The 27,370-nt window shown below is 38.1% G+C and overlaps 2 protein-coding genes across 2 annotated transcripts in view; both read right to left on the bottom strand.

The window, feature by feature from the left end:
- Window positions 1-5,550: 5,550 nt before the first annotated feature.
- The window catches only part of sntb2 (syntrophin, beta 2), a 41,692-nt gene continuing 19,872 nt past the window's right edge, over window positions 5,551-27,370 (bottom strand). The window contains exons 2-7 of the mRNA XM_051692059.1: window positions 27,136-27,340; window positions 21,136-21,337; window positions 18,983-19,125; window positions 11,868-12,064; window positions 10,539-10,717; window positions 5,551-8,017 (exon numbers count right to left, since the gene is read on the bottom strand). Coding sequence (XP_051548019.1) covers window positions 7,925-8,017; window positions 10,539-10,717; window positions 11,868-12,064; window positions 18,983-19,125; window positions 21,136-21,337; window positions 27,136-27,340 — 1,019 coding nt within the window. The 3' untranslated portion in view covers window positions 5,551-7,924. The remainder of the gene's footprint in view (window positions 8,018-10,538; window positions 10,718-11,867; window positions 12,065-18,982; window positions 19,126-21,135; window positions 21,338-27,135; window positions 27,341-27,370) is intronic.
- LOC127437253 (zinc finger BED domain-containing protein 4-like) lies at window positions 12,144-17,635 on the bottom strand. The gene is made up of 2 exons (XM_051692074.1): window positions 14,786-17,635; window positions 12,144-14,522 (listed from the first exon to the last, which is right to left on the bottom strand). Exons 1-2 carry the CDS (start codon window positions 15,367-15,369, stop codon window positions 14,330-14,332), a joined length of 777 nt encoding a protein of 258 aa, XP_051548034.1. The 5' UTR covers window positions 15,370-17,635; the 3' UTR covers window positions 12,144-14,329.

The following is a 27,370-nucleotide window of genomic DNA, read 5'->3' as shown; positions in this document are numbered from 1 at the left end:
GTATAATTTTTTAGTCGTATAAAGTGTACTGTGGCAGAAAAAGGTTGGGAAACACTGCTCTAGTCTCAGGGTGCCAGGACAGGGGTCTGGAGACTCCACCCTCAATCAGTTCAGAGGAATTAGGAGGTATTCTGGGAAGCCACGGTGCATCTTTTTGCCTCCCCGGTGACCACTCATTGTCACCTCTGGTACTTCAGGACAGCGCAAGCTTGGATGCCTTAGCTCACAGATGGCCTGCGGAAAGTAAATATGCATTTCACCCCATCCACTTGCTACATCAAGTATTATAAACTTAAGGGAGGACAAGGAAACAGTTATACTTGTTGCGCCGAAATGGCCCAACAGCCACTGGGTCCCGGAGATGATAGAGCTGTGGATGCTCCCACCTGGGAAATTCCCTTGAGAAGAGATCTGCTCTCGCAAGCTTGAGGCACGATCTGGCATCCTCAGCAAGAGCTGTGGAGACTGCATGTCTGGAATCTGAACAGGGTTAATCTATTCAGGTGCTACTGGTGAACGATCAGTTTTTTGTTTTACTTTCTTTTTACAAGAGCATTTGGATACAGGACTCACTCAAGTATTCGTTGCTGCCATAGGGGCTACTCATGACCTCCTTGGGGGTTTGTCTGTAGGCAAACACCATCTGGTCAGTAGATTCCTGCATTGTGCAAGACTTCTAAGACCTTCTCGACCTGCTACCATCCCAGTCTGGGACGTAGCACTGGTATTAGACACGCTTATGGGTTCCCTGTTTGAGCCACTAGAGGCTGCTAGCTTACGCATTCTCTTACTGAAAACTGTGCTGCTACTTGCTTTGGCATCAGTAAAACGTGTTGGGAAACTTTAGGCCCTTTCGGTCAGCATATCGTTCGGATTGGACCTGTCAAAAGATATTCTCAAGCCCAGGGAAAGTTATGTGCTCATAGTGCTGGCAACCCCATTTAGAGCTCAGACTGTACCCCTGCAGGTGTTCTCTCCTCCTCCCTTGGAGTTGGACAAGGCTAAGAGACTGCACATGCTCTGCCCTGTAGGGCATTATGCATGTATATTGACCAAAAGAATCCATTTAGGGTATCTTAACAAATATTTGTTTGCATTGGAGGCAGCTCAAAGGGTTTGACCATCTCCAAGCAAAGGATCTCCCACTGGGATGTCAAGTCAAGTCATTTTTATTTGTATAACACCTTTCACAACACACATCGTTTCACTTTACAGAAGATCAGGCATTAACAGAAGATAAAACTGTAATATCTATAATGTCTTAGAGTCATCATTGTGTAGTTTGATAAAATACGATTGTGAATTGTTTCAAATAAGTGATTAAATAATAATTGTATTTATAACCCCAGTCAGCAAGCCGAAGGCGACTGTGACAAGGAACACAAAACTCCATAAGATGTTGGTTAATGGAGAAAAATAACCTTGGGAGAAACCAGACTCACTGTGGGGGCCAGTTCCCCTCTGGCTAACATCTTGAATATAATGCAAATATTACTTGTGTATAGTGCAAGTCATGATTTATAATTATTTAAGTAAGTGTTAAGGATCTGTGTTTAAAACAAAGATTTTGTATGAACTGTAAGATTAATGACTAATGTCTTTGAAGTCCATCCTGGATTAACTGCAGAAGTTCACATAGATGCAATTGTCATTTGTTAGTTGGCTGATGAAGGGTTTTGTTGGCAATTAATTGATAGTCTATGTATTCCATTTCAAGAGTGTAGTCCATCATTAGACCGAGATGATGCAGGCAGAGATCAGTGAGGTGCATCGCAGTTCAACCTTGCTGGTAATTTCGGTGAGGTTCAGGCAATGGCATTTGAAGTATTCCATGTCTTATGGTTGGAGTTGGCATCAGTTCATCCTCTGAAGTCCATCATAATAGACTGAAGTGATGTTTGACTGGCACCGGCTGCTATTAGTTATCATCACACAGCGTAGCAGTGGAGTCCAACACCAAGCAGGAACAGAGCTGTATCTGGCCGGTTCTGGTGACATAAGGATAGGAGTCCCGAGGTTGAGACAGGGAAACAAATAAAATAATATTAGCATAGATGTGATTCAATTTATTGCAAAGTTATAGATCATGATCACTGTTTCTGGTTCCGGCAGACCTAACTAAAGCAGCCTAATTGTGAGTTGAAGGATAAATTAGGTGTATGCCTGGCTAAATAGATGAGTCTTTAGTCTAGACTTAAACTGAGTGAGTGTGTCTGCATCTCGAACAGTGTTAAGGAGACTATTCCATAGTTTAGGAGCCAATTACTAAAAGGATCTACATCCTTTTGTGTATTTTGATATTTTAGGAACTATTAACAGGCCAGAACTTTGCGATCGTAATGAACGTGATGGAATATAGTGTGGTAGAAGGTCACTTAAGTACTGTGGAGCTAGACCATTTTTGTACGTAGTTTTGTAACAGAATTGTAAAATTAATATGAAATTTAACAGGTAGCCAATGTAACGATGATTAAATGGGGTTAATATGATCTGGCCATCCAATCTTTTATTTTATTGATACACTGCTAATTTGGAGAATTGTGAAATCTCATCAGGTTTTGAAAAAATATAAAGTTGGGTATCATCGGCATAACAGTGGAAACTTATTCCACGATTCCTGATAATATCTCCCAGGGGAAGCATATACAAGGAGAAAAGCAGAGGCCCTAAAACTGATCCCTGTGACACTCCATACTTTACTTTTGTTTGGTTTGACAATTGCTCATTTACACAGACAAAGTGGTAGCTGTCTGCTAAATAGGACCTAAACCACGCTAATGCAACTCCACAAATGCCAACATAATTCTCCACCCTATTCAAGAGAATGTTGTGATCTATCATGTCAAATGCAGCACTAAGATCTAAAAGCACCTGAAGTGAAATGCAGCTGCGATCAGATGATAAGAGCAAGTCATTTGTAACTCTTATAAGTGCAGTCTCTGTACTGTGATGGGGCCTAAATCCAACTGAAATTGTTCATATATACTATTTCTCTGTAGAAATGAACATATTTGGGAGGGCACTACCTTCTCTAGTATTTTTGACATAAATGGGAGATTTGAAATCGGTCTGTAATTAGCCAGATCTCCAGGATCAAGTTGTGGCTTCTTAATAAGCGGTTTGATAACTGCCATTTTAAAGTTTCTTGGGACAAGTCCTAAGGATAGCGAGGAGTTAATAATATTAAGAAGAGGTTCTGAGATTACTGGGAATACTTCTTTTAAGAGCTTGGTTGGAATTGGATCTAATAAACATGTTGTGGCTTTTGATGTTTCAATAAGTTTTGTTAGCTCTTCATGACCTATGACAGTGAACGATTGAAGTTGCACGTGAGGAAAATTAAGAGACACTGTTTTCTGAGGTAGTGTGACAGATGATTGCATAATTCCAATTTTATTTCTGATTATTTCAATTTTATCAGAAAAGAAATTCATGAAGTCATTTCTGTTGTGCTGTAATGGAATATCTGGTTCAGTTGAGGTTTTATTCCTAACCAATTTAGCCACAGTACTGAATAAAGTACTGATTTTTGTGGTTATTTTCTATGAGTTTGCTAAAATATGCTGACCTGGCAGCTTTTAGTGCCTGTCTGTAGCTACAGACACTATCCTTCCATGCACCGCGAAATACCTCTAATTTTGTATTCTTCCACTTGCGGTCCATTTTCCGAGCTGCTCTCTTGAGAACATGAGTGTGATCATTGTACCAGGGTGCAGGGCTTTATTCTTTCATTTTCTTTAACTGAAGGGGGGCGACACTATCAAGAGTGCTAGAGATGACTGTATTTATATTTCCTGTTATTTCATCAAGTTCTTCTAGGCTTTGGGGTTCACGGAGTGTATGAGTTAGATCTGGAAGATTATTAGTGAAGCTATCTTTAGTGGTCAAAATAATAGTTCTACCTGAACGATAGTGTGGTGTAGATTGAGTGACATTAGCTGATCGCAGCATACAAGAGATGAGGTAATGATCCGAGATGTCATCGCTCTGCGGCAGAATTTCTATATTATCAACATCAACTCCATATGACAGAACTAAATCTAGCGTATGATTATGGCGATGAGTTGGTCCTGTTACATTTTGTCTGACTCCAAGGGAGTTGAGAATATCAATAAATGCTAATCACAATGTGTCATTTTCATTATCTATGTGAATGTTGAAGTCACCAACAATTAAAGCTCTATCTACAGTAACTTCAATATCTGATAAAAAATTAGCAAATTAACCAAGGAAATCAGAATAAGGCCCGGGTGATCTATATACTGTAACAAGGCTAAAAGACAACAGAGTTTTTTTATTTATATCTGACGGTGTCACATTAAGCATTATTAGTTCAAAAGACTTAAATTTATATCCTGTCCTCTGAGTAACACCAAAAACTTCACTGTAAATTGTAGCAACACCTCCTCCTCAACCCTTCAGATGAGGCTCATGTTTATAACTATAACCTGGGGGAGAAGATTCATTTAAACTAATATATTATTCCGGTTTAAACCAGGTTTCAGTCAAACAGAGCACATCCAAACAATGATCTGTAATACAATTACAATTAGTGCTTTGGTAGATGTGAATGCTAGTGTGCTTGCTTATGATCTGCAAGGCATATAATGCCTAATCCCACAGGCATTAAAGCTTATTCTACCAGGACTATGGCCTCCACCTGGGCATGGGTGTGTCACTAGAAGACATTTGTTTGGCTGCAGGTTGGGCTTCCCCTCACACCTTTGCCAGGTTTTATAACCTGCATGTATCTTTCCTCTCTTCCCAGATCTTTACAGAGGAATGTTGATCACTGACCAATTGGTTAGTATTGGTGTTACAGCAAAAACTATGATTTCTCCATTCCCACTACTGTGAATGAGAGCATGTGTGCAATGTTTCACTGCCCTATTGGGAGATCGCTCTGCTCCCCTTCTTCCTGCTACCTGGGAAGATGTGTTAAGACATTGCTACACCACAATGCATGGCTAGTGTCTCTGTCTTCGCATCGAGCCATAGGTTTCTTGTTCCCCACTTTTAAGTTTATTACAATTTTTGAAAGGGAACGTTTCAGTTACTCTCACAACCTTAGTTCCCTAAAAGAAGGGAACGAGATGCTGCGTTGCTGTGCTGCAGCTACAGATTTTTCACTGTTCTAAGATGAGAGGTACACTCTCCTTCCCTACAGTTACAAAATCTTGATGGTGTGGCACTGGACTCCGGCTTATGCAGAGTGCCAAGCATCACTAGCCAATCAAATTGCCATGAAGGTATAGTGTTTCAAAGTCAATGCCCCCTGGGAAGTGCTACCATAGCATCAGCTTCTGACGCAGTGTCTCATTTCCTCCTTTCAGGTAACCACGGTTACAAGAGTAACGGAGACGTTTAATGAAGACATGAATGATTTTAACAAGTCTGAATTACATAATTACGGTAATTCCGACATGACGTGAACGCACCATAAATCATGTCTATTGAACAGTCAGCATCAGGCATCCATCAACAACCACTGGGTAGAATAATATAAAATAATATAGACCTAGAAAAACTGAACCAGCCAAAGCAGACTCATTAAGGCATTTAATGAACATGTTTATTTATATGAGACATTTACATACAGACATATTGCATAGCTTTGGGTTACAGGCTGTAAGCGTATCATACATGTACAGATTTGTATTTTTGTAATTGATTGTATACTGCAAGCTGCCACAAGGGAACTTTGGTCTTCAAAAGTAAGCTTTATGGGTTTATCAAGTACATTCATAGTCTGAAAAATTGGTCATGACAAATATCCAACTGACAAGTTCAAACATCTCACTGATACAAGTGCAATTTATTAACCTGGGCAAGCGTTCATTTGTTAACAATTTCATAGATAAGAGAATCTACAATACAATGTGTCTTTAGTAAGAGGCGTGACCTCATAACAAACATGGAAATCTTGTAACAGCACTTCATATGACCAAAACTATGCCAGATCAGTGAAAGAAGAATCTATAGCATGCCAGTCTAAAACATAATACATTTTATTTAAAAGAGACTTCAGAAGAGTCACTGAAGGCCTCCATGTGGGTAAAAAAAACTCTTTGTCCCTCTGTGAAATGTCTGTGGGATTAATATGTACAATAGACCATAAAAGTTTAAGGGCACTTAAAAGTCATCACAGAAGTTGCACGTGTGGTCCTTGTACACACAGTGCATTTTTACTCAAGAATTTGAATGGACCCAACCAACTCACTTGTGTAATGGTCCTTATACTAAAATAAGACAGACATAGGAATATTGTGCAAGTTGCCTTATGTAATTAATCTTACAAGAAAAAAAACTTCCTTTATGCCCAAACACTTTAATTAAAGAGGAAGGAGGGAGGAGGAAGATACAGTAATAGTACAGTAATAACTTCTTTCAAAACATTACTAACTATAACCTGATGAAAATAATGAAGTGATAGGCTACTGTAAGAGATATCGTGCTCAAACTTCATTACATTTTTTCAAAGGATTGTATCTGCATTGCATGCACTAAATAAAACGCCATAATCTTAAAGGATTTATAATGATGCTATAATTGCTGTATATTTAACTCAAGCCAGTGAATTTACCTCAACAGACTAGATATCAGTGCTAGTACAGGCAGAATGCTCATCTAAAGCACAAGCTATACATTGAAGGTTCACTCATCAATTTTGTTTGCAAATTGCTCAACTTTTAAACAGAATGAAATCAAAATGTTAGATTAGTGTTTTTCGAAAAATATGTTTAAAATGAGATGGAAACTCCAGTCATATAAGTCTTACAGAAAAGCTGCTTTATTCTATATGTGGTGCTGGGTGCAAATTCACGAGTGCTGCCAAGGGAACGCAACATTTTGCGAAGGAATTCAAAACCTTTGCGAGGGCACAAACTATTTAGTACAGAAGTGCATACTATTTCGCAAGGGAACGCAAACTATTTAGTAAAGGAAGGCAAGCTATTGCGAGCAACGCAAAACTATTGCGAAGGAATGCAAACTATTTTGAAGGAAAATAAAACTTTTTGTGAGGGAACAAAAAAAAAAAAGAACTATTTCTGAAAATAAATCCCTGTCCTCTAGGGGGCTCTGTACACTTCTACAATGACATCAGTAACAGAGAACTTATGTTTTTGCATGATGCTGCATTTATGCCGCTAAGTGGCAACAAACATAAATGCCTTCAAGGAGTGCACGTTTAATGAACAATGAATTAACTCGAGGCCTAGTGCCAGTTTGGTCATAAATGAGCCAAACACTTATGAAGTCTAGTAACAGATATAAAATACATTATTACTAAATACACTGAGAAATTAATCATTCCTATTAAAAAAACAAAATCCTTATAAAATGGAATCTTTAAGGAGGATACCAATTTTGGTCAGCCACAAAGGAATATTATTAAAGTTTCACTCCCTCCATATCTGCATAAACAGCAGGTGTACATTCCAATGATGCATATTCATAAAGTTGTATTACATTTATAAAACATACTTTTAAACATAACAGTCTTTACCATGCAATACATAAAAACATACAGGTATACACACACACACACACACACACACACAGATGAATTACATGTAAAACAAACATAAAAGAAAATACAAGAAAAATATACTGATTTGGGTTATCCTGCAAAGCCTTTGGTCCTGTGACCTTAAAGCCTGACATTTTTTTGTAAAAGCTTGTTAACTAGATGAGAAGGCACTTGATCTGAGGAAAATGGGAATGCATCATGCATTAGAAATGCCACACACCCACACACATACACACAACCGCACGCAAGCACATGCACGCACACACATAATCATTCAGCAATATGTTTGACTACTCAGCTAACAAAGAAGTAGAACTATGAAAATACTGCTCGAGTAAAGTAATATAACATGCTATAAATCAGTAAATTAACCGGCATTATTTTCTTTTGGTTTTACGTTAGCAGTCCCAAACGTGCCAGTTTGGCAGAAAGAAATGAATGAAGCACAAACACCACCGGCTTCGGCCCCGAGTGAAGCTCAAACACCTACAGTGAGAAAAAAATAGATAAGATTACTGTGAAAACATTTCACAAAACAGTTTTTGTCAGCAAGTGTCAATCACATGTAAATCCTTTTTTTTTTTTTTTTTTTTTTTAAATATTTCACCTCAAAATCAAAAGAAAAATATACAACTTTTACTATAAACGAAGAAATGAAGTTTATTCAAGTTTTTGCACTGTGGCAATTTCAATATTTTCATAATGGACAAACTGATTTTAGCATTCAGTTTAGTAATCAGTTGATTTCAGCACCCCTTGTTGAACTATATGCCAGTGCTTTAACTCCAAATATATGACGCACATTCGGTTTTTGACCATTTAAAATGGGTACAATTTAACAATTTACAAATGGAGCCACATAGATGAGCCATGTTGGATTGAACCATATAGGTCCTTAAAATGTAGATACAAATAGTAAGGTTTTTTCTGAACCAGAATCTAAAACATTAACAATATATTTTTATAGGGATGTCCCGATACGATACTGGTATCAGAATTTGGTCAGATACCGCGCTCACATGTACTTGTACTCGTAAAAATGCTCCAATACCAAAAAAACGATACCATCTGACATACAAATGTACGTAAACATTCAGCTCACAAATTAAAATTACGTTATATCCTAGTGTGACTATTAAACCACAAAGGCTGTAATTTAAAGGTGCACTCAGTAACTTTTTGTTCGTGTCATCTTGGACTTACAGTGACACCTAGTGGTGTGGATGCTGCATCATTCAAAATCAAACGTTTTCAATTACAGATGCCATTGTAGAAATTCACTATTCACAGTCAGCCATGATTAATTCAAGAGTGAAAGTGTCCAATAACAAGATGGTTACTGAGATTAATAGAGTAGTTTTTAGCTGGTCATGTGATTCTAAAATGGCAGCCCCCATGAGGCACCCCTCCCCCATGTTGAATAAAACAGCTTTTATAAAGTTACTGATGTGACTAGAGTCCTCATCTCATGTGAGTGCTCATGATTTTATACATAGAGTATGTTTCAAAATTACAATTAATTTCTTTAGGAGTAAAACTTTTCTAATGGGGAAAAATGACTGAGTGCACCTTTAATGAGATAAATATGTAGTTTGCATGTGCTGTGCGCTTCAAATGCGAGTACTTGTGAATATGTGGAGCCGGTGTTGTACTGACACGCCTGCTCATACCTTTTAGAGATCCTTGACTCATACTCGCACACTGTTTGTAGCAGTTGACAGTGAGCAGACTACATATTTATTTAATTAAATAGCAGCATTTTGTGGTTTAATAATCTCTTTGAATCACGTAGCGACCTGCTTTACTGTAGCTGAGAAACTTCAGTTTAAAACACACAGGAACGGAAAAAGCTTTGCAAAAATAAAAGCTCAATATAATGGAAAAAAGAAATAACTCATTACTGTATAGTTATGTAATATTTACTGTTATACTACTACTACTAATAATAAAATATATTGTATTATATTTAAGCAATATTTCACATCTGTGGAGTTATGCAGCACTTTATTTGACACACAAAAAACAACAACACAATTTTATGTTGAAAATCATTGTTCTATATTCATTTCATTAAAGTTTTAATGATTTAACTTATTTAGACACCATTCTGATGATAACATTTAAATAAACTGCTCATATGGAATTCAGAAAAGAAGAAGAACAAAAAAACAAAACAAAAAAAAAAAACAGGTATCAGTGATTACCAAAAAGGAAGTACAGGTACTCGTACTTGTTCTCATAAAAATGTATCAGGACATCCCTGTATCTTTTATACTTCAAGTTATAGGCATTCCAACTGTGCAAAAACAACACTAGTTGGACACACCACTGGCACATAATGCAACTAGGGGTGTTGAAGTCACAATGATTTTTGTAAAAATAATGTTGCCACCTTTCTAAGTTTTTTTTTCTTTTTTACCTGTATTTTTGCTCCAAAATTAAAGGCAAAAATTGTCATTAAGACTCCCCTCTACAAAATAATGGATTACTCCATAAATGTTGGCTTTTAATATAATTTATGTTTATCTTTCTTTTCATCAGAAAAAGTACTAGCAAAATAAAAAACTTCAGCTGGGGAAATTTCTGAAATTTGGTTGATTTGACATGGAATAACCCAATTAATATTTTGCAATATACTGTGCATTAAATTCTACATGAAAAATGAAAAATAAAATTTTGTATTTTTGGGGTGAAATATGATCCGGACATGACCCTCACATTTTAGGAGCCATTCAGACCAAATGTGTTCTTGCTGTAAAAAAAAAAAAAAGCAAGCAGCATTGTAACGAATAGAACAGAGCACAGGTGTCTCAACACCCGCTTTTAAAAGCTGATGCTTATTTTTAACCTGACAGCATCTGAAAAACACAGCATTTCTGTGTGAGATGCTAAAAAAAAAAAAAAACAGTAAGATGACAAAGACATCTGTCTAGTTTTTGATTACATAGAAAACAATGGATACATGTTTTCATGACAGGTAAATATGATGTGTTCAGTCAAGTCTTACCATCTTGCCCTCTGGAGCTCCAAAGTCCAGGTAGAGGTTTCTGACTCCATCATCTGCAGACATTTTGAGCCGCTCGTATGGGAGGTGAAAGAGCACAGATTCACCAGACTCCCGAGTGACAGTGAAACCCCTGTCGTAATGCAGGACCAGACGCACTTCCTGTCTGTTTAACACACAGCCTGAGGAGTACACACACACACACATATACCATAAGAGACTAAATGTGTTTCTGTTTCCTGTGTTGACTGGAACTAGATCTCCTCAGGAAGGAAAACACTGAACATTTCCAACATTCACTCCAGCCAACTATTGTTTTACAGGGAAAACACAAATCTTTGTCAATTGCAATAGTCCAGTTCAGAAGTAAAATCCCCATTTATTTTCTCCATAAAGAAATTTAAACCTTTAATAAACCCTCCATAAACCTTTCAAGACTTGGAGATTAAGAGATGATATATGATTCTGGTAAAGCCACAAATCAGTGTGATTTCCATTTTATTTATGAATACCCAAAGAACTACACTACTCATAATCCCAAACAGAAATCCACCAATCAGAGAAGATGCTGTTACAATGGAAACAATAAGATATAAAAAGAGCTCAGCAGCGACTGCCCACTCTTTAACTACTTACAGTACATGTTTATATCGTAATATTTACAAAAACTTGAGAGTACATTGTTTTTCAGTTTGTGTACATTGCATTCAGTCGTTTTTTCATTTCGAAATTGAACAAAATAGAAATTATGTTTTGAATGTTGGTTTTTCATTTCAAAGATATAGGCAAAATCTAGAAAACACCTTGTTCAAATGAGAATTTGCATTAAGCACGAGTTCTCATGTGAACTCATGAAATTTTCACTGGGAAACTACTTTAATTTCAAGTTGTTTTTATTTTTATCAAAACCTATCATATGCCTTCAGAAGTCCTGGAATATGATGCACGAGCCACATGGTCTACTTTTATTATAGTGGTGGCTTTAGTGAAGCACTATCACCTGCCATTGTACTGAAAAGACGGACCATGATTTTTTTCCTTGCATTAGAAAGAAAGTAATACGAGATTGGAACGAGAGGATTGATGGTAGAATTTTCATTTTTGGGTGAACTATGTCTTTTACTTGTTTTTATTAACTTTCCTAAGAATTTTTCCTAACAAAAACATTTCTGCTTCAAATCAAAGTTTGTTGTGATTTATCCTAAAGCGGTTTGATTTGCCATATAGAATGTCTTGAAATCCCTAATGAGAAAATGAGTGGGATAAAATCTTCCAGAGCCAAAGCCGCTCAAAAAGTGGACAGTCGCAGTTGCGCTCTGTATTCAAACACACCTATGGAAACTTCTTTGATGAGCTCCGCGGCTGAATGTCCTCCCTGCACCAGCGCTCGTGTCCATGTAGAAAGATCCCAGTGCGTTTCCACTCGAAACATGTGAGACTCGATTCCTCGACCTGTGCCTGTACGTGTGGCAAATACCAGATCGCCACCGAGAGCCAGGGAGCTGTGGATGCTGCCTGAGTGAACCAACCTAAACACAACCAGATACTGCTCATCAAACTTCATCTGTCACACAGCACACAATCTGAATCAGCACAAACAAAGGGCTTAACTCCATGGGCAGAGACAGGAGTATGTAAGACGTTTACAGATGAAAAAGTCCACTGTGCTACCATTTAAATACGTAGAATCTGAAGTTTTCACAGAACTCAATCACATTTGCATTTATGTCACATAAAATAACATGACTGAATTCTTTGGTGTAACAAATGAATGCCTCCCTGTGGCAATGACGCTTAAATATGAATAGTTTTTAAATAGCACTTACATACTAAAGACATACGTTAACTGAAAGCTCTTATTCTTACGAATGTGTTCTAATGATCTCAGCTTTTACCTAAATTAAGCTTCTAGTCCACTCGGGCCGAGATATTCATTAGTCGCTGTGTCAGAGCCCCACCAGCACTTCAGATCTGTATATTGTGTTGGAATGTGATTTCGCTAGATTTCTTTTTCCTAGTACTTCCTAGTGGAATGAACGAACACTTTTTGCAGGGACAGAGCCTGAATCACAGGCTTTCAAAGACAGGATAATAATAATGTATGTTCATCATAAGATTGTAAACAAATAAAATGTTATTTATGAATTATTGAAACCTTTTTTCAAATTTGGGTGTTTTTCTGTAAAATGAGACCAATATTTTGCAGTTAGTCCACTGTATGTGTATAAGGTGAGCTTTTAAATTTAGGTGTTAAAAATTGCAGACAGCAGCCAAAATATGCAGCAAAGCTTAAAGGGTTTAAGGGAATAGTTCACATTTTCAGGTTTCAATTTTGTCTTTTAAGTCAACATGAAATGCCACTTGCAACCCATTGTACTTCCATATTGTGGCATTTCCAAGGGAAACAGGACATTCAACAAGAAAAAGAAAATAAGGACCATTTTGGTTTTATGTTGTCTTTAAAGATGCACTCAATATTTTCCTCATTAAAAAAATCTGTACTCAGTAAGAAATGAATGGTAATTGTGAAATGTATAAAATCATGGGATGCTCACATGAGATGAAGACTCCAGTCTTTTATAAACCTTATAAAAGCTGTTTTATTCTACATGGAGAGGGTCCCCTTATGGAGGCTGCCATGATATGATCACATGACCAGCCAATTACTACATCTCAGTTACCGGCCTGTTATTGGACACTTTCACTCATGAATTAAGTAATCATGGCTGACTGTGATAGTACATTTCTACAATGGCATTGGTAACTGAAAACTTTAGCATTTGAATGATGCTGCATTCATGCCACTTGGTGTCCGTGTATGTCCAAGACAACATGCATAGTGACTGCTTGCACCTTTAAAGTGATCATTTCAATGAAAAAAAGATTTTTCTTGCTTCTTTTCTTGTTGAAATAAATGTTTGGTGTACGGTGTGAACTAGGGATGTCCGATACCACTTTTTCACTTCCGATACCGATGCCGCAGCTTTGGCTATTTACCGATATCAATCCGATATTTTGTTTTATTAGCCACCTTAAAACATCTCACTCAAATGGAGAACAAATACTTCTCCAGTATATAGTCCACAACAACAGTTCATTATGAAAGATTGCCACCTTTTATTCAAACAATACAAAAACACACACACAAAAAAACAGGTACTGCAGTACTTAAAGCTACCAACAGGTTTAAAGTTAAAACTATTTAAACAGCAGCATTCAGCATTGTAAATAAACAAATAAATAAATACAAAACTATCCCTTACAGTGCAGCTATGTGCAAATCACAGTAGTAATAACAAAATGACACTGTAAGCCATAAATATGTATAACTTTCCAAATAAATAACATAACATTAACAAACAGTTTAAACCTTAACCTTACTGACCTAGTTGCTTTATTTTTAACAATTATAAAAAATAAAATAAAAAAATCACTTTCACAGGTGCCGTTTCTCTGCAACAAAGCTCTTGAACATGTTTTACGTTTGCTCACATAACCATGAGGGGCAGATTCTTCTTTAGGAAGATTAGTTTTTCAGCGGTCTCTGACGTCAGCCTGCTCCTTCTTTCATCAATAACATTTGAGACGGTGCTAAAGAGCCTCTCACTCTCTACACTTGTGCAGGGAGCACAGATAAACTTAGCTGCCGTGGCTGCCAGGGAGGGCAGTCGAGGTTGGTTTACTTTCCAGTAAAGCAAGGGATTGTCTGACCGTGGAATATTTGCATCACTTAGGTAGGTCTCCACTTGAATTTGTGCACTTGTGGTTATCTTAGGAACAGGTAATACTTGGCTCTACTCCAGGATTTCATCAAAGATACTGCCAAGGCTGCTGGTACTTGTGCCTAAAGCCTCCGTCCGTGGAGTTTTGTCTGCTGGCTCGGAGGCTGTAGTTTCAGATGTAGTCTTCAACACTTCCTCCATCTTTCCTACCTCTGCCATTAATGCTTCTTTTCCAAGTCTCAAAGTGTCTGCATTTGTAAAGTACCTGGTATGATAAAATATATCAAATATTAATAGTCTAGTATTTCCTTCATATCAAGTTATTTGTCTGCTCGGAAGACTTATACTTGACATGTGATTTGTGAAAATAATGAAATGGTAGTGCAAATTCCATACAGAGGTATGAGGGATTTGTTACTCACTCGCTCTCTCTCTCTCGCTCTCTCTCTCTCTCACAAACACACACACACACACACACACACAGTTGAATCAGATAGGGCTAAATAAAGTTAACAGAAATTCCCTTACCTGTCTTTGTAACGTGGATCCAGCAGAGTAGCAACCGAGTATAATGGCTCAGATTCCACGTCATTAAAACGTCTGTTGACTGCGTCAAGGAGGGTACATTTCATGTCTTGTCTTAATCCCCTGATCAGCCTCGTTTTCCCGACTGAGAACACAATGGGGATGACATCAGCTACAGATGCGGAGGAGGCACTCACCTCCCTTGTCGTCATCTCAAAAGGGGCCAGAACCGTGGAAGCCTTCTCCAACAGCCCCCACTGGTTTGCTGTCAGTGTGGCTCTCAGGTCGTATTCAGCTGTATATGCAGATAGTGTCCGTTTTTGCGCAATGAGGCTTTCAATCATGTACTGGGAGCTGTTCCATCTAGTTTGGACATCCTGCTGCAGATGCTTAGGCTGCATATTTAGCTCTACTTGGATGTCTTCTAACCGTGAATAGGCAAGGGGTAAGTGTTTAAAGTGGCCTACAATTTTTCTCGCATTGGCCAATGCATCACTTACACTGTGCTGCGACAACAGTCCCTCGTGTACAATTAGCTGCAGTGTGCGAGCGAAGCATCCTAAACTCGCCACGCCAAGTTGATCCATGGCCGCCTTCGTGTTTTTTGCATTGTCCCTTAAAACTACATGTAGTTTGTAAACATGTTTTTATTAATCTTCCATTCACGCAGCATCTCCTCAATGGCTGCCATAATAGAATCCCCTGTGTGCGAGCCACGAAACTCTCGGGCATGCAACACAGCTTTTTTCAAGGTAAAATCAGAGTCTATCCCTTGCACGGTCAGACTCAACAAGGACATTGGACTCACGTCTGAGCTCCAGATGTCTGTTGTGAGACTAACCGCACCTACATTCTCCAAGAGTTTGGAGAGGAAATCGCAAACTTCATTGTGCATATGAGGGATGACCTTTTCCGTTATATAATGGCGACTGGGCAAAGTATAGCGAGGCTCGAGATGCTCAATTAAGCGTCGAAACCCCAAATTTTCTACCACCGAAAGGGGTTGGTCCTCCAGGAAAATAAACTGAACTAGTTTCTCCATTATCAATTTCGCCTTGTTGCTGCATGGGGGGAGTTTCTCTCGACTTTTTATTGATTCCAGCAATGTCTGCTGTTGGGGCGTTTTACTCTTCTTTGCAGCTGTTGCTTGCAGAAATTCCAGGTGTTTTTCCATGTGGTGTTTTTCCAAATGCTCAATTAAGTTTGTGGTGTTAAACCGACCAACAGCACTGCCACACCTCGAAACATTTGCGTTGCAAATTTTGCTTTCGACCGTTGGACTTTTTTCCTCTTTAAGGTTATAATACTTCCACACCGCTGACATGACTATTCTGTAAGTTAGCTAACTATTATACTCATGCGACTATAATTGGCTACTACTGTTATCACGTGACAGGCTGTGCCGCTTGACTGGATGTCGCAGCACGGCAAATGCTAATATACAAGCATTTAGGTGATGGTTTAAGCAAGATTTTCCCATGATTTGTGTTGGATAGGTATCGGATCATATTTTTTTCTCCCCTCCGATCTAGCGTTCTGGGCCAGTATCAGCCCGATATTGATGACGTGGATCGGAGAGGGACATCCCTAGTGAGAACATACTTTCAAACCTCAAACTTCCTCCCCAATTAACCCAGACCATTTATAAAAATATATGACTCATTCATAAATCAAGAGCTCATCAAGATGATTGCCCATATATCGACACCTATTCAGTATTTAGTAACTTGACATGCCCTGACACACAACACCAGTAGTTTACACATGCAAAAAAATGGTCTGTGAATCATAATGGTCATTTACATATAGAAGTCTTACAGGTACAGTTGCAAAAAGAGCCTTTTGAATTGTAATTAGGCCTGTCACAGTAATTACGTTATCGACTTATCGTACAATATATGGACATGACTGCGATCATTTTTGCTGACCTCGATATTGCCCATTGTGTTTACATGCATGTTTGTTTACATAAGAATGAATGTCACCAACATTTTAGCCAGTGGCGCAGCTTCTGTGCTCTCATCTGCTTTTTTTTTTGTCAGAGGTGGGGCTCAGGCAGCTCCTCCACACACACACAGAGCGGTCAGCGACAGGTGAAGATTACGTGTTACTCGAGGCTAATAGGTGTTTTAATACAGGGCTCGACATTAAAGTTTGTCCGGGACAAGTGGTAATTTTGAATGGGCAAGTTAAAGAGAAATTGACTTGCCCGACCAGACAAGTAGCCTAATTAAATCTGAATAACGAATGTTAGCTCAATAGTGTGGGATAGTGGGGATTGAGCACAGTTTTAATCATTCCCGCATATTTCACTTTCAAAATGCAGGGAATTCCCTCCACTGCGTCGCCCTCTCCCCTCACTCTTGGTGCAGCGTTCAGCAGCTTGTGAGTGCGAGCAGAGCGCATATTTACTGAACTTTAGATTTTACATTTATAAATGGGTTCATTTGTTTACATTAATTCTTATGTAAACAAACACACATGTAAACACAATGGGCAATATCGAGGTCAGAAAAATTATCGTGGTCATGTCCATAAACCTGTTAATTGAACATGCGAATTGTGTTATACCATGTCTCTATTAGCGAGCGATGTGATAAAACTATTGCTCCTGTTTATATCAACAAAGCGGTCTTCATCGCAAGCGTGCAACGTTGGAGAAATCGAATTTCCTCGTCACATCGTGGCGCTCCCTCATAAAACAGCAAGAAAGGCAGAAAATGCAAAAATGCTTTGTGTAATAATATCATCTATAGAGTGAAGAGAAACGCTTAAAACAGACTTATGCACCGTTACATCTCTCATCTTTCTAGAACTCCATCTAATGTATCCAAGGTATTTTCTCTGCCATGTGAATCAAGTATATAACAATATATATTATAATAATAATAACACTGTATCATTAATAAATTACACACAATGAAAACATATCTATCTTTAATATGCATATCTGTTTTAGCAGCAAGGTTCTCTCAGGATTTTATCTAACATTTTAAATGCTTTTTGTCAATATTAAACAGCCGTTTTTATGCAACTGGTGAGTACTGACTTGTACTCTCAAAGAGATGATTTACCCAAAAATGAAAATTGGGTAACACTTTACAAAATGTTCCATTTATTAATGTTAGTTAACTACATCAGTTAACATGAACTAACAATAAACACCACTTTTATATGATTTATTCGTCTTGGTTAATGTTAATTCCAACATACAGTATATTAATACATTTTCTTACATTAAAATAAAAAAGTTGTATATGTTCAAATTAGTTCATGCACTATGAATTAACAATGAACAGTTGTATTTATTTATTTTTTGTAACTAAATTAACTAAGATTGATAAATGCTGTAAAATATTGCTCATTATTAGTTCATGATATCTAATGCATTATCTAATGTTAATGAACCTTATTGTAAAGTGTTAGCAAAAATTATGTAATCATTACTCGCCTTCATGTTGTTCCAAACCGGTCTGACTTTCTATCTTCCGTGGAACTCAAAAGGAGATGTTAGGGAGAATGTTAGTTTCAGTCTCAATCCACTTTTATTTTATGGAAGCAAAAAAAAAAAAAAAAAAAAGATGCAGTAACAGTGAACAGTGACTGTGACTTACAATCTGCCACAAATCTAATTCTGTGTTCCTCAGAAGAGATATTCATACAGGCTTGAGGGTTAGTAATGATTTACCGTCTTTCTGCACTATGTTCTTAATCCCTATCAGGTGTATATGATGATGATGGAGGCTTTTCTTTTATTCTCTTACGTCCTTTAATTTTTTTACTCGGACAAGTGAATGACCAATTTACTTGTCCAAAGGACAAGCACATGACGATGCTTAATGTCGAGCCCTGTAATAGGTATTTTCCCGACGACTGCATAATTCCAGCCAGAAAGTTTGGAAGAATAAGTCCAAATGGACTTGGTTTCAAAGCCGCATTCCACAGCTCCGGTGTGGGAACATCTTAGCTTTAAGCCAAATGAGAGAGGAGAGTCCATTAACGTGAACAAGCCAGTATGCCGATAAAGTAGTTATCGTGACAGGCCTAATTGTAATAGTCAGAGAGAGGGCGGAATAAGGTCCAGAAAATGGTCTTGACTTATTTTGTTGCGAGTAACCTTGACCAACAATATTAGTGGAGTTCAGAGTTTAAAGTATAAGTAAAAAAATATATTACAAAAAAGTGTACAATGAGTTTTACCGTGTAGCAAGTATGGGATGTGTGAGGAGAGGGGATGTCCAGCTCTCATACATCCACGGCACTGACTGGAAGAGCAGGATGTCTTTCTCTGTTAGCGCCATGACGACACGTCTGTATTGATGTCGCCCGCCGTCCAACTCCAGCTAAACATGAACACACAAAACACATAACGAGTGTACATATGCAATGTTTGTTTGGGTCAATCTATGAAACAACTGCTGTCTCTTAATAAATTGCATTAATTTAGCTTGATTTTAATTTTAACATTACCAATTATGTCATCACCTTAATTTGATTTAAAGTTGATTTGAAAAAAATAATGAATTATAAAAATGAATGAATGACTAAACTTTGACAAATAATACATTTCAGAATGTCTTAGTAGTTGGTATGCCCCGTTTGGCTTTAATGGAAGCATGCACTGGAGCTGGAATGAACAAAACCTGTTGATTTGTGAAGAGCATCTTGAGTGCCATGTTCCATTAACTTTTTGTACTGTTCCGTTTTCGACAAAGTGAAAATGCGTAAAAGTATGTTTAAGAAATTTGCTGTCTGCTGCTCATTTCCAACCAACTGGCCTTTTACCAATAAAATTATGTGCATGATGACGTCATCCTTAAAAAATAAAAGAAATAAAAGACACATTGTCGCATAAGTTTTGGTTTTTGGTTTCCATACAGAATTGTGTATGTTGCAAATTGTGTACCTTTCGCATCCCAGATGTGCCCAAATTTTGTCCCCAAATCTTTGTAAAATGGACCAGCTTACTGTCATTTTAATTTCATAATGAATTGCAATAGAAGGAAATATCAGATGATGATGTCGAAATGCAGTAGTTGCTCGACTGATATGCCGTGAAGCCCATGGGTCTGGGAGAGACCATGCAGTAGAAAGTTCTGGGAGGTTGTGGTAGGGAGACACTTCACAGAAAGTCTCTGGCTGCAACATTTTAAAATGTCATGGCCGACGTTTCAGGTGCTATGCCAATTCATTGGTCCTGATGTTATGCCCATCACAGGTTGCCACCTGTTCCGACCCAGAAGCGGATCACCAATGTCATGTTAAGGCTGGCAACCTGTGCCAAGTACAGAGTAGTGGGAGAAACCTTCGGGGTTAGTAAAACAACCGTCAACTGATATGTATATGCTGTGTGTACAGCAATTCTAGAAACACTGATGCAACATTATATCAGGCTGCCAAATGTAGCAGAGACCAATGAAATTGCACACCATAATTCCTTGGCGCACCTTGTGCCACAGGTACGGTGCTCTGGGTGGCACACAGAGCTCCAACAGACGGCTACCGCAATTACATTACTCGCAAAAGGTGGCCCATCCATTGTTCTCCAGGCACTTTTTGATGACAAGTGCATGATACCAGATATATTTGTGTTGGCACTCCTGGAAGTGCCCATGATGCAACCGTGTTTGCAGCGTCAGATCTGTACAGGTAAGCCTAACTAAATTTTGTCAATTCTGTCATGACACTTTATTTTTTGCATCGATGCCATTTTTCAAGACAAAAAGTGTTTCCGAACTAAATTCTCTCAACATCTGTAGTATCAACATAGAAGTTATGTGCAAAAGTTAAAAGAAAAAAAAGATTATGCAGAGTTTAGCCTATACAAAATTATCATAACAGGGTTGACACTTGAAGAGTGCTCTCGACTGATGAGCAAAACATGAGATAAAGTGGTTAAGAAGAGTCATTTGCTTGTCCTTGAAATGTTTACTTAAAAAATGGTCAGATTGATTTATGGGTTAGATTAGCACTTTATAAAATAAATAATATGATGGTAACAGGGTTGACGCATAACCTGGAGACACAACTTCAAGTCTTCTTAATAATACATTAATAATACATTTTTAATAACACTTTGTCAACCTACGAGTAAATGTGTCACTGGAGTTCAATAACAAAGAGTAGAAGTTGACATCTTTGTCCCTGTTTTGTGAAATGGGTTGTTTACTTGCTGTTTTGGTTGTGTGTGATGTGACTCATTACAAGAAGTCTTTGTACAATGATTTCCTGTTTGAAAGCACTTCCTGTCAAACCCCCCATTCTAGTGCCCACTCAACAGTACACACAAACAAGAGTACATTTTGTATGTGTATGTGTGTGTGTGTGTGTGTGTAAGTGTGAGTGTCTGTTACCTGCTCTGCCAGCCAGCCGATGTGTTTCAGCGTGCAGTGTGTGTTGGTGTTGTTCAGGTAGGTGTTGATGTGGCTGAGTGTTTGAGGCAGCAAGGCGGTGATGTTGGTGTGAATGGCTGTGAACCAGGAGTGAGCGTTCGCTCCGTCTCTACATCGCAACACCACAGTGTGCTGACCATCCGGAGAGTGAAGCTCCAACAACCTGAACCACAACATGACTATATTACTACACAGGCATTCAACCTACCAGACTCATTTCCACCCACAAAAAAAAAAGCGCATTAAATTAGGGCTGAAACGATTAGTCGACGTTCTCGACAACGTAGACAAACAATTTCGACAAAAACTTTTATTTAAAAAAGCTTTATTTAAGTTCAAATAATAAGAAAGCAGATCATGTAAATAAATACAAACTCCGAAACTGTAATTTCTCTATGTGGTCAGCACCTCTTCAATTAGCTGCGCGAATGTCCTGATCTAAGGAGGAGAGATTGAAACTGCACCCGGCTGAGGCACACTCTGTCGCGGGGATGCTCATCCCTTGAGCGCGCTTGCCGCAGCTAGATTATAACGTGATGGCTCGCGACTTATTGAATCATAATATATGTGTCACTGTGTATTTCTTATTATGAAGAAAATTGGCAATATGCAGCTTTATTAATAAGAGAGAGTTTTTTGTGAGTTAAAGATGGATTAAAATGAACAGAAAGGTGAGAGAGGGTAGTCTTCACCCCATTACACACTGCAACAAAATACGTTTTAGATTTGTTTTTGTTTTGGCTTGTTTTACAATAAGTATCTAAAACTCCTTTAAAACAACGTACATTTTCTTTACCAGTTACACTGCGGAAGAACAAATTGTTATATGAGAATGTTGAATATAATCTTAAAATAAAAATATTTTTAAATGAACTGCCCGTTTAAGGTCCTGCCACAGCATCTCAATCAGTTTCAAGTCAGGACTTTGACTAGGGCTTTAATTTTGCTTCTTTTGAGCCATTCAGAGGTGGACTTACTCCTATGCTTTGGATCACTGCCTTATTCCATAATCCGGTTGCGCTTGAGCTTCAACTCACGGACTGATGACCGGACGTTCTCCTTTAGGATTTTTTAGTAGAGAGCAGAATTCATGTTTACCTCATGACATGTTAGTGGCAAGTCGCCCTGACCCTGAAGCAGCAAAGCATCCCCACACCATCACACTACCACCACCATGCTTGACCGTAGGTATGATGTTCTTTTTGTGGAATTCAGTGTTTGATTTACGCCAGATGTAACAGGACCCCTGTCTTCCAAACAGTTCCACTTTCGATTCATCAGTCCATAGTACATTCTCCCAAAAGATTTGAGGATCATCAAGGTGTGTTTTGGAAAAATTCAGATGGGCCTTAATGTTCTTCTGGGTTAACAGTGGTTTTTGTCTCGCCACTCTTCCATGGATGGCATTTTTGACCAGTGTCTTTCTGATAGTGGAGTCATGAACAGTGACCTTTATTGATGAGAGAGAGGCCGGAAGTTGCTTGGATGTTGTCCTTGGCTATTTTGTGACTTCCTGGATGTGTCTTTGCTGTGCTCTATGAGGAATTTTGGAAGGTCGGCCACTTCTGGGAAGGTTCACTACTGTGCCAAGTTTTCTCCATTTGGAAATAATGGCTCTCACTGTGGTTCTTTGGAGTTCCAGAGCCTTTGAAATAGATTTGAAACCCTTCCCAGACTGTTGTATTTCAATCACCTTTTTCCTCATGATTTCTACCTTGGCATAGTGTGCTACTGGGTGAGACCTTTTAGCCAACTTCATGCTGCTGAAAAAGTTCTATTTAGGAGTTAATTTGATTGAGCAGGGCTGGCAGTATTCAGGTCTGGGTGTATCTATTCCAGCTGAACCCCATTATGAATGCAGTTTCATAGATTTGGGAATTTAGTAACTAAGGGGGCAAATACTTTTTCACACAGGCCCAGTTGGTATTGGATAACTTTTTTGCTTCAATAAATAACTTTATCATTTAAAAACTGTATTTTGTGTTTACTCAAATTGTCTTTGTTTTGTGTTAGATTTTGTTTTTTGAAACAATTTAGTATGAAAAATACACAAAAACAGAAGAAATCAGGATGGTGGCATCGTGTTAACGTTAATAACAATAATCGTGTTAAAGTCACTATGAATGAAGTGCCTCCCACTGTTGTTTTGAATGAGTTCGACAACTAGTAGTAAGTGTTCAAGGAACAAAGACATCAATTACTTAAACTGACGAATAATCCTTGAAATGGTCTACTGAACACACTCCTTTAGCCTATTTAAAGTTAAATTTCAATATAAATAATAAATAAAAAGAAATGCATGTGTTTCTCAATTAAATATGCATTTCTGAAGTGTTTTTAAATAGGGCCCTACTGAAATCTGTTTTATTTTTTCCCAAATCCTGTTTTCCTTCTTTTTTCCAGAATTTTATGTTTTAAAGTTTAATTTAAATGTCATCTAAAATGGAGTCTAATCAAATTAATTCTTAAAACTTTTAACAAGTAAAAAATAGAAAAATTACTTTTCAACCTACCACTGCATTTTGTTTAAACTTTTATTCAACACAACAGCACTCTTGCTTGTGATATATTGCTTATTATTACATAATTTATTATTCAAATTACTACAGGGAATATAACATTTTACTATACAGTTGTAATATACAGTATTTCTGTTGCAGTGTCTTCAATTTCAGGCGTCTAGCTTTTATTTTGAATCATGCTTTTATTTTGACGTGTAGTTTTGATGGAAGCTTCACTGTTCACTACATGGCCAGTGTGATCATTAAAGCGCAACTGCTGTGATTTAATTATAAATAATACAACCCCAATTCCGAAAAAGTTGGGACAGTATGAAAAATGCTAATAAAAACAAAAAGGAGTGATTTGTAAATTATATTCAACCTTTGCTATATTGAAAGCACTACAACGAAACATTATATGATGTTTTACCTTGTGAATTTCATTGTTTTTGTTTTACGTACAGTAATTTCAAATCAGATGATTGCAACACTCCAAAAAAGTGTTTACCACTGTGAAACATCACCATTTCTTCTAATAACACTCATGTATTTAGGCACTTGTGGCGGAATGATCTGTCCCTCCAGCTCGTCATCGTCGCCCCGCCTCTTAGGGCTGCCCTTCAGCCATACTCACGACAGGAGTTGGGCAGGAGAGCGAGAAGAGGTGGAAAATTAATAAGCCTCGTAGTGACAGTGGTGAATGAAGCACACCTGATGTGAATAATGCTTCATCACCGCTGTCTTTAAAACGCAGAGCGCACCTCTTCTCGGGAAGCCAGCTTCAAATCTCCATGTGTGCACACACTAGATGAGTCGCCGGGGGAGAACTGCACACGTCGCGGCCGATGGGCTAGAGGCCGGGCCGCCTTCCCCTCTCACCTGCCACGGGCCTGGGAAGACAGGCCGCCAAGGACGCCGCCGCCCCTCGCGCCGTGGACCCTGGAGGGGAGCGTGTGTGGCCGACGGACCCAGCTCATGCCTGGGCCATTCCAAAGACACTACCCTGCCTTTCACGGAGCCCCGTCTCACCGCGAGGATGCCAGATCCCCCCTTTGTTATGAACACTATTCCCCTTGGACACTTTATTATCCCCCTTTATGGACTTATTTTGATTATTATTTCCAATAAATGCCTCTCCGAGGCTTGACGCCACACCCACTGTGTCTGTCTCTTGCTCACCCTGCCACACACTGAAGACACAAGTTTGTTAAGTTTAAAAAGTGGAATTTTCCCCATTCATCCTTTACGCAGGTCTTCAGCTGCACAATTGTATGGGGTCTTCGTTGCTGTATTTTTGCGCTTCATAATGCACCACAAATTCTCAATTGGAGATGGTCAGGACTGCAGGTAGGCCAATCTAGCACCAGCACTCTCTGCTTATTCTGCCAGTATGTGGTTTGAAGTTGCCCTGCTGAAAATGCCGGGATGTCCCTGGAAAAGACGGTGCTGGATGGCAGTATATGCTGCTTCAAAATTTGTACATATCTGTCTGCATTAATGGTGCCCTCACAGATGTATGAGTTACCCATGCCATGGGCACTGACACACCCCTGGCCCATACAGACACTGGCTTTTGGACCTGATGCTGATAACATCTTGGATGGTCCTTTTCCTCTTTGGCCTGGAGAACACAATGGCTGTGAAATGTGGACTCATCAGACCAAAACACACGGTTCCACTGTTCTACTTTCCAACTAAGATGAGACCAAGACCAGAGAACTTGGCAGCACTTCTGGACAGTGTTGATGTATGGCTTCTGCTTTGCATAGTAAAGCCTTAACTAGCATCTGTGGATGCAGCGGCGAGTGGTGTTGACTAATGACTACTAAATGTTTACTGAAGTAATCCCAAGCCCATGTTTATGAAATCCATTACAGATGAATAATGTTTTTTAAGACAGTGATGTCTGAGGGATCAGTGATCACATGCATTCAGAAGTGGTTTTCACGTTGCCCTTTATGCACAGATATTTTACCATATTCCTTGAATCTTTTAAAGTGCTGGATTATTTGCTGAAGCATCTGTTGGCAAATTGACAAGTCTTGAAGGATCCTTGCTCTTGAAGGACTAGGCTGTTTTTGGAGGCTCCTTATATACTATGAAACGACTGCCTCACCTGTTTAACATCACCTTATTTTAACTCTTCAAATTGTTATTAGTCTTAAATTGCCCCTGTCTCAACTTTGAGCATATTGCAATCATCTGATTTGAAATTACTGTACATAAAAAAATAAACCCCTAGTGTCAACTAACACATTCAACTGAGATATATACTTTTTTGCCTCAGTGTTGTTGCATAATAAGAAAAAAACATTACTAATGGTTCACTTGTCTTGAATAATTCAGCATACTTGATAATTTGAAACGATGTTTACTCAAATTAGTTTGTATTTTGTTGTGGAATCAAAATTGGTATTGAGAACTGTAAAATTGCTTTTATGTGTAAGCAAAATGGACATTATAACTGAAATTAATAAAAAATTAATTGAAACTGAAATCTAATTGAAACTGTTTTGAAAGCATATAAATCACAACTGAATTGGGAAATCTGTATCGATTCACAACCATGGTTATTTTTCTGACAATTAAGCAAATTCCCTACATTAATTTCAAATTTCACTCTTGTTTCTGTCATGGGGAAAGAAGTTAACTTCAATTGTAAAGGATCTACATCATGGAAGCCTTTTTTTTAGCATCTACCATGTACCATCTAAAATAATATATGGCAACTACTAAACTTTAAAAAAAAAAAAAAAATAATAAAAAAAATAAATAAATAATAATAATAATAATAATAATATTGCAGAAATGATTTCCTCTAAAACAAAAAAGGTAATACAGTAATAAGAATCAAATGAGAATCACCACTGAGAATACGGAGTATTACAAACACTTTAACAGTGTACAATAAGGTTGTATTCATTAACATTTGTTAACTACAATAGTTAAACTAACAATAACAATTTTTACAGCACTTAATCTTGGTTAATGTTAATTTCAATATTGTGATCAAAACTTGTACATGTTTTACATTAAAAGTTGTATGTTAACATTATTTAATACATTATGAACTAACATGAACTATAATGAACAAATGTAACTTGATCATTTAACATGAAACAAGATTAATAAATGTTGTGAAAAAGAAAATTGTTCATTAGTCCATCATTAACTAATGTTCAGGATGAGAACCTTATTGTAAAGTGTTTCCAAAATCTCAAAAGTAAACGTCATTACAGTAATTTGAATTTGGGGGAAAATAAGCCTAATTACCATGAAACTAATCCAAAATGCCTTAATGATCCTAAAAGTAGGCTTCATTTAAATTTGATTCATACATGGTTTCATGACATTCACCCAAATACAGCTGCTGTCATCATGTGATCAGTGAAAACAAAACAAAATGACAAACTCAAAGTATGACCTAAAGTTTCTAAAGTTAATTTCTGAAATCACACACCTGTTCTCGAGGTCAGGCATAGTGAGGTTGCGGCTGATGAAGCTCATTTTCAGCGGGATGATCTTCCTGTCGCGGGTCGTGCAGCTCTTGTGCGACTCGTCGCTGCTGCAGCTGACATTTGGAGACTGAAGACGGCCATCCCACGACAGCTCTGCACTCATGGAGGACTTCTTAAAGAGAGGAGACACCTCCCTGATGTACTTCACTGCACACAAAACATGCACACACACTAAAT

Source organism: Myxocyprinus asiaticus, chromosome 48 (assembly GCF_019703515.2).
Source record: "Myxocyprinus asiaticus isolate MX2 ecotype Aquarium Trade chromosome 48, UBuf_Myxa_2, whole genome shotgun sequence".
In the NCBI taxonomy this organism is placed as follows: Eukaryota; Metazoa; Chordata; class Actinopteri; order Cypriniformes; family Catostomidae; genus Myxocyprinus; species Myxocyprinus asiaticus.
The sequence above is the reverse complement of the archived record's forward strand: the minus strand, read 5'-3'. Positions and strand labels throughout refer to the sequence as shown.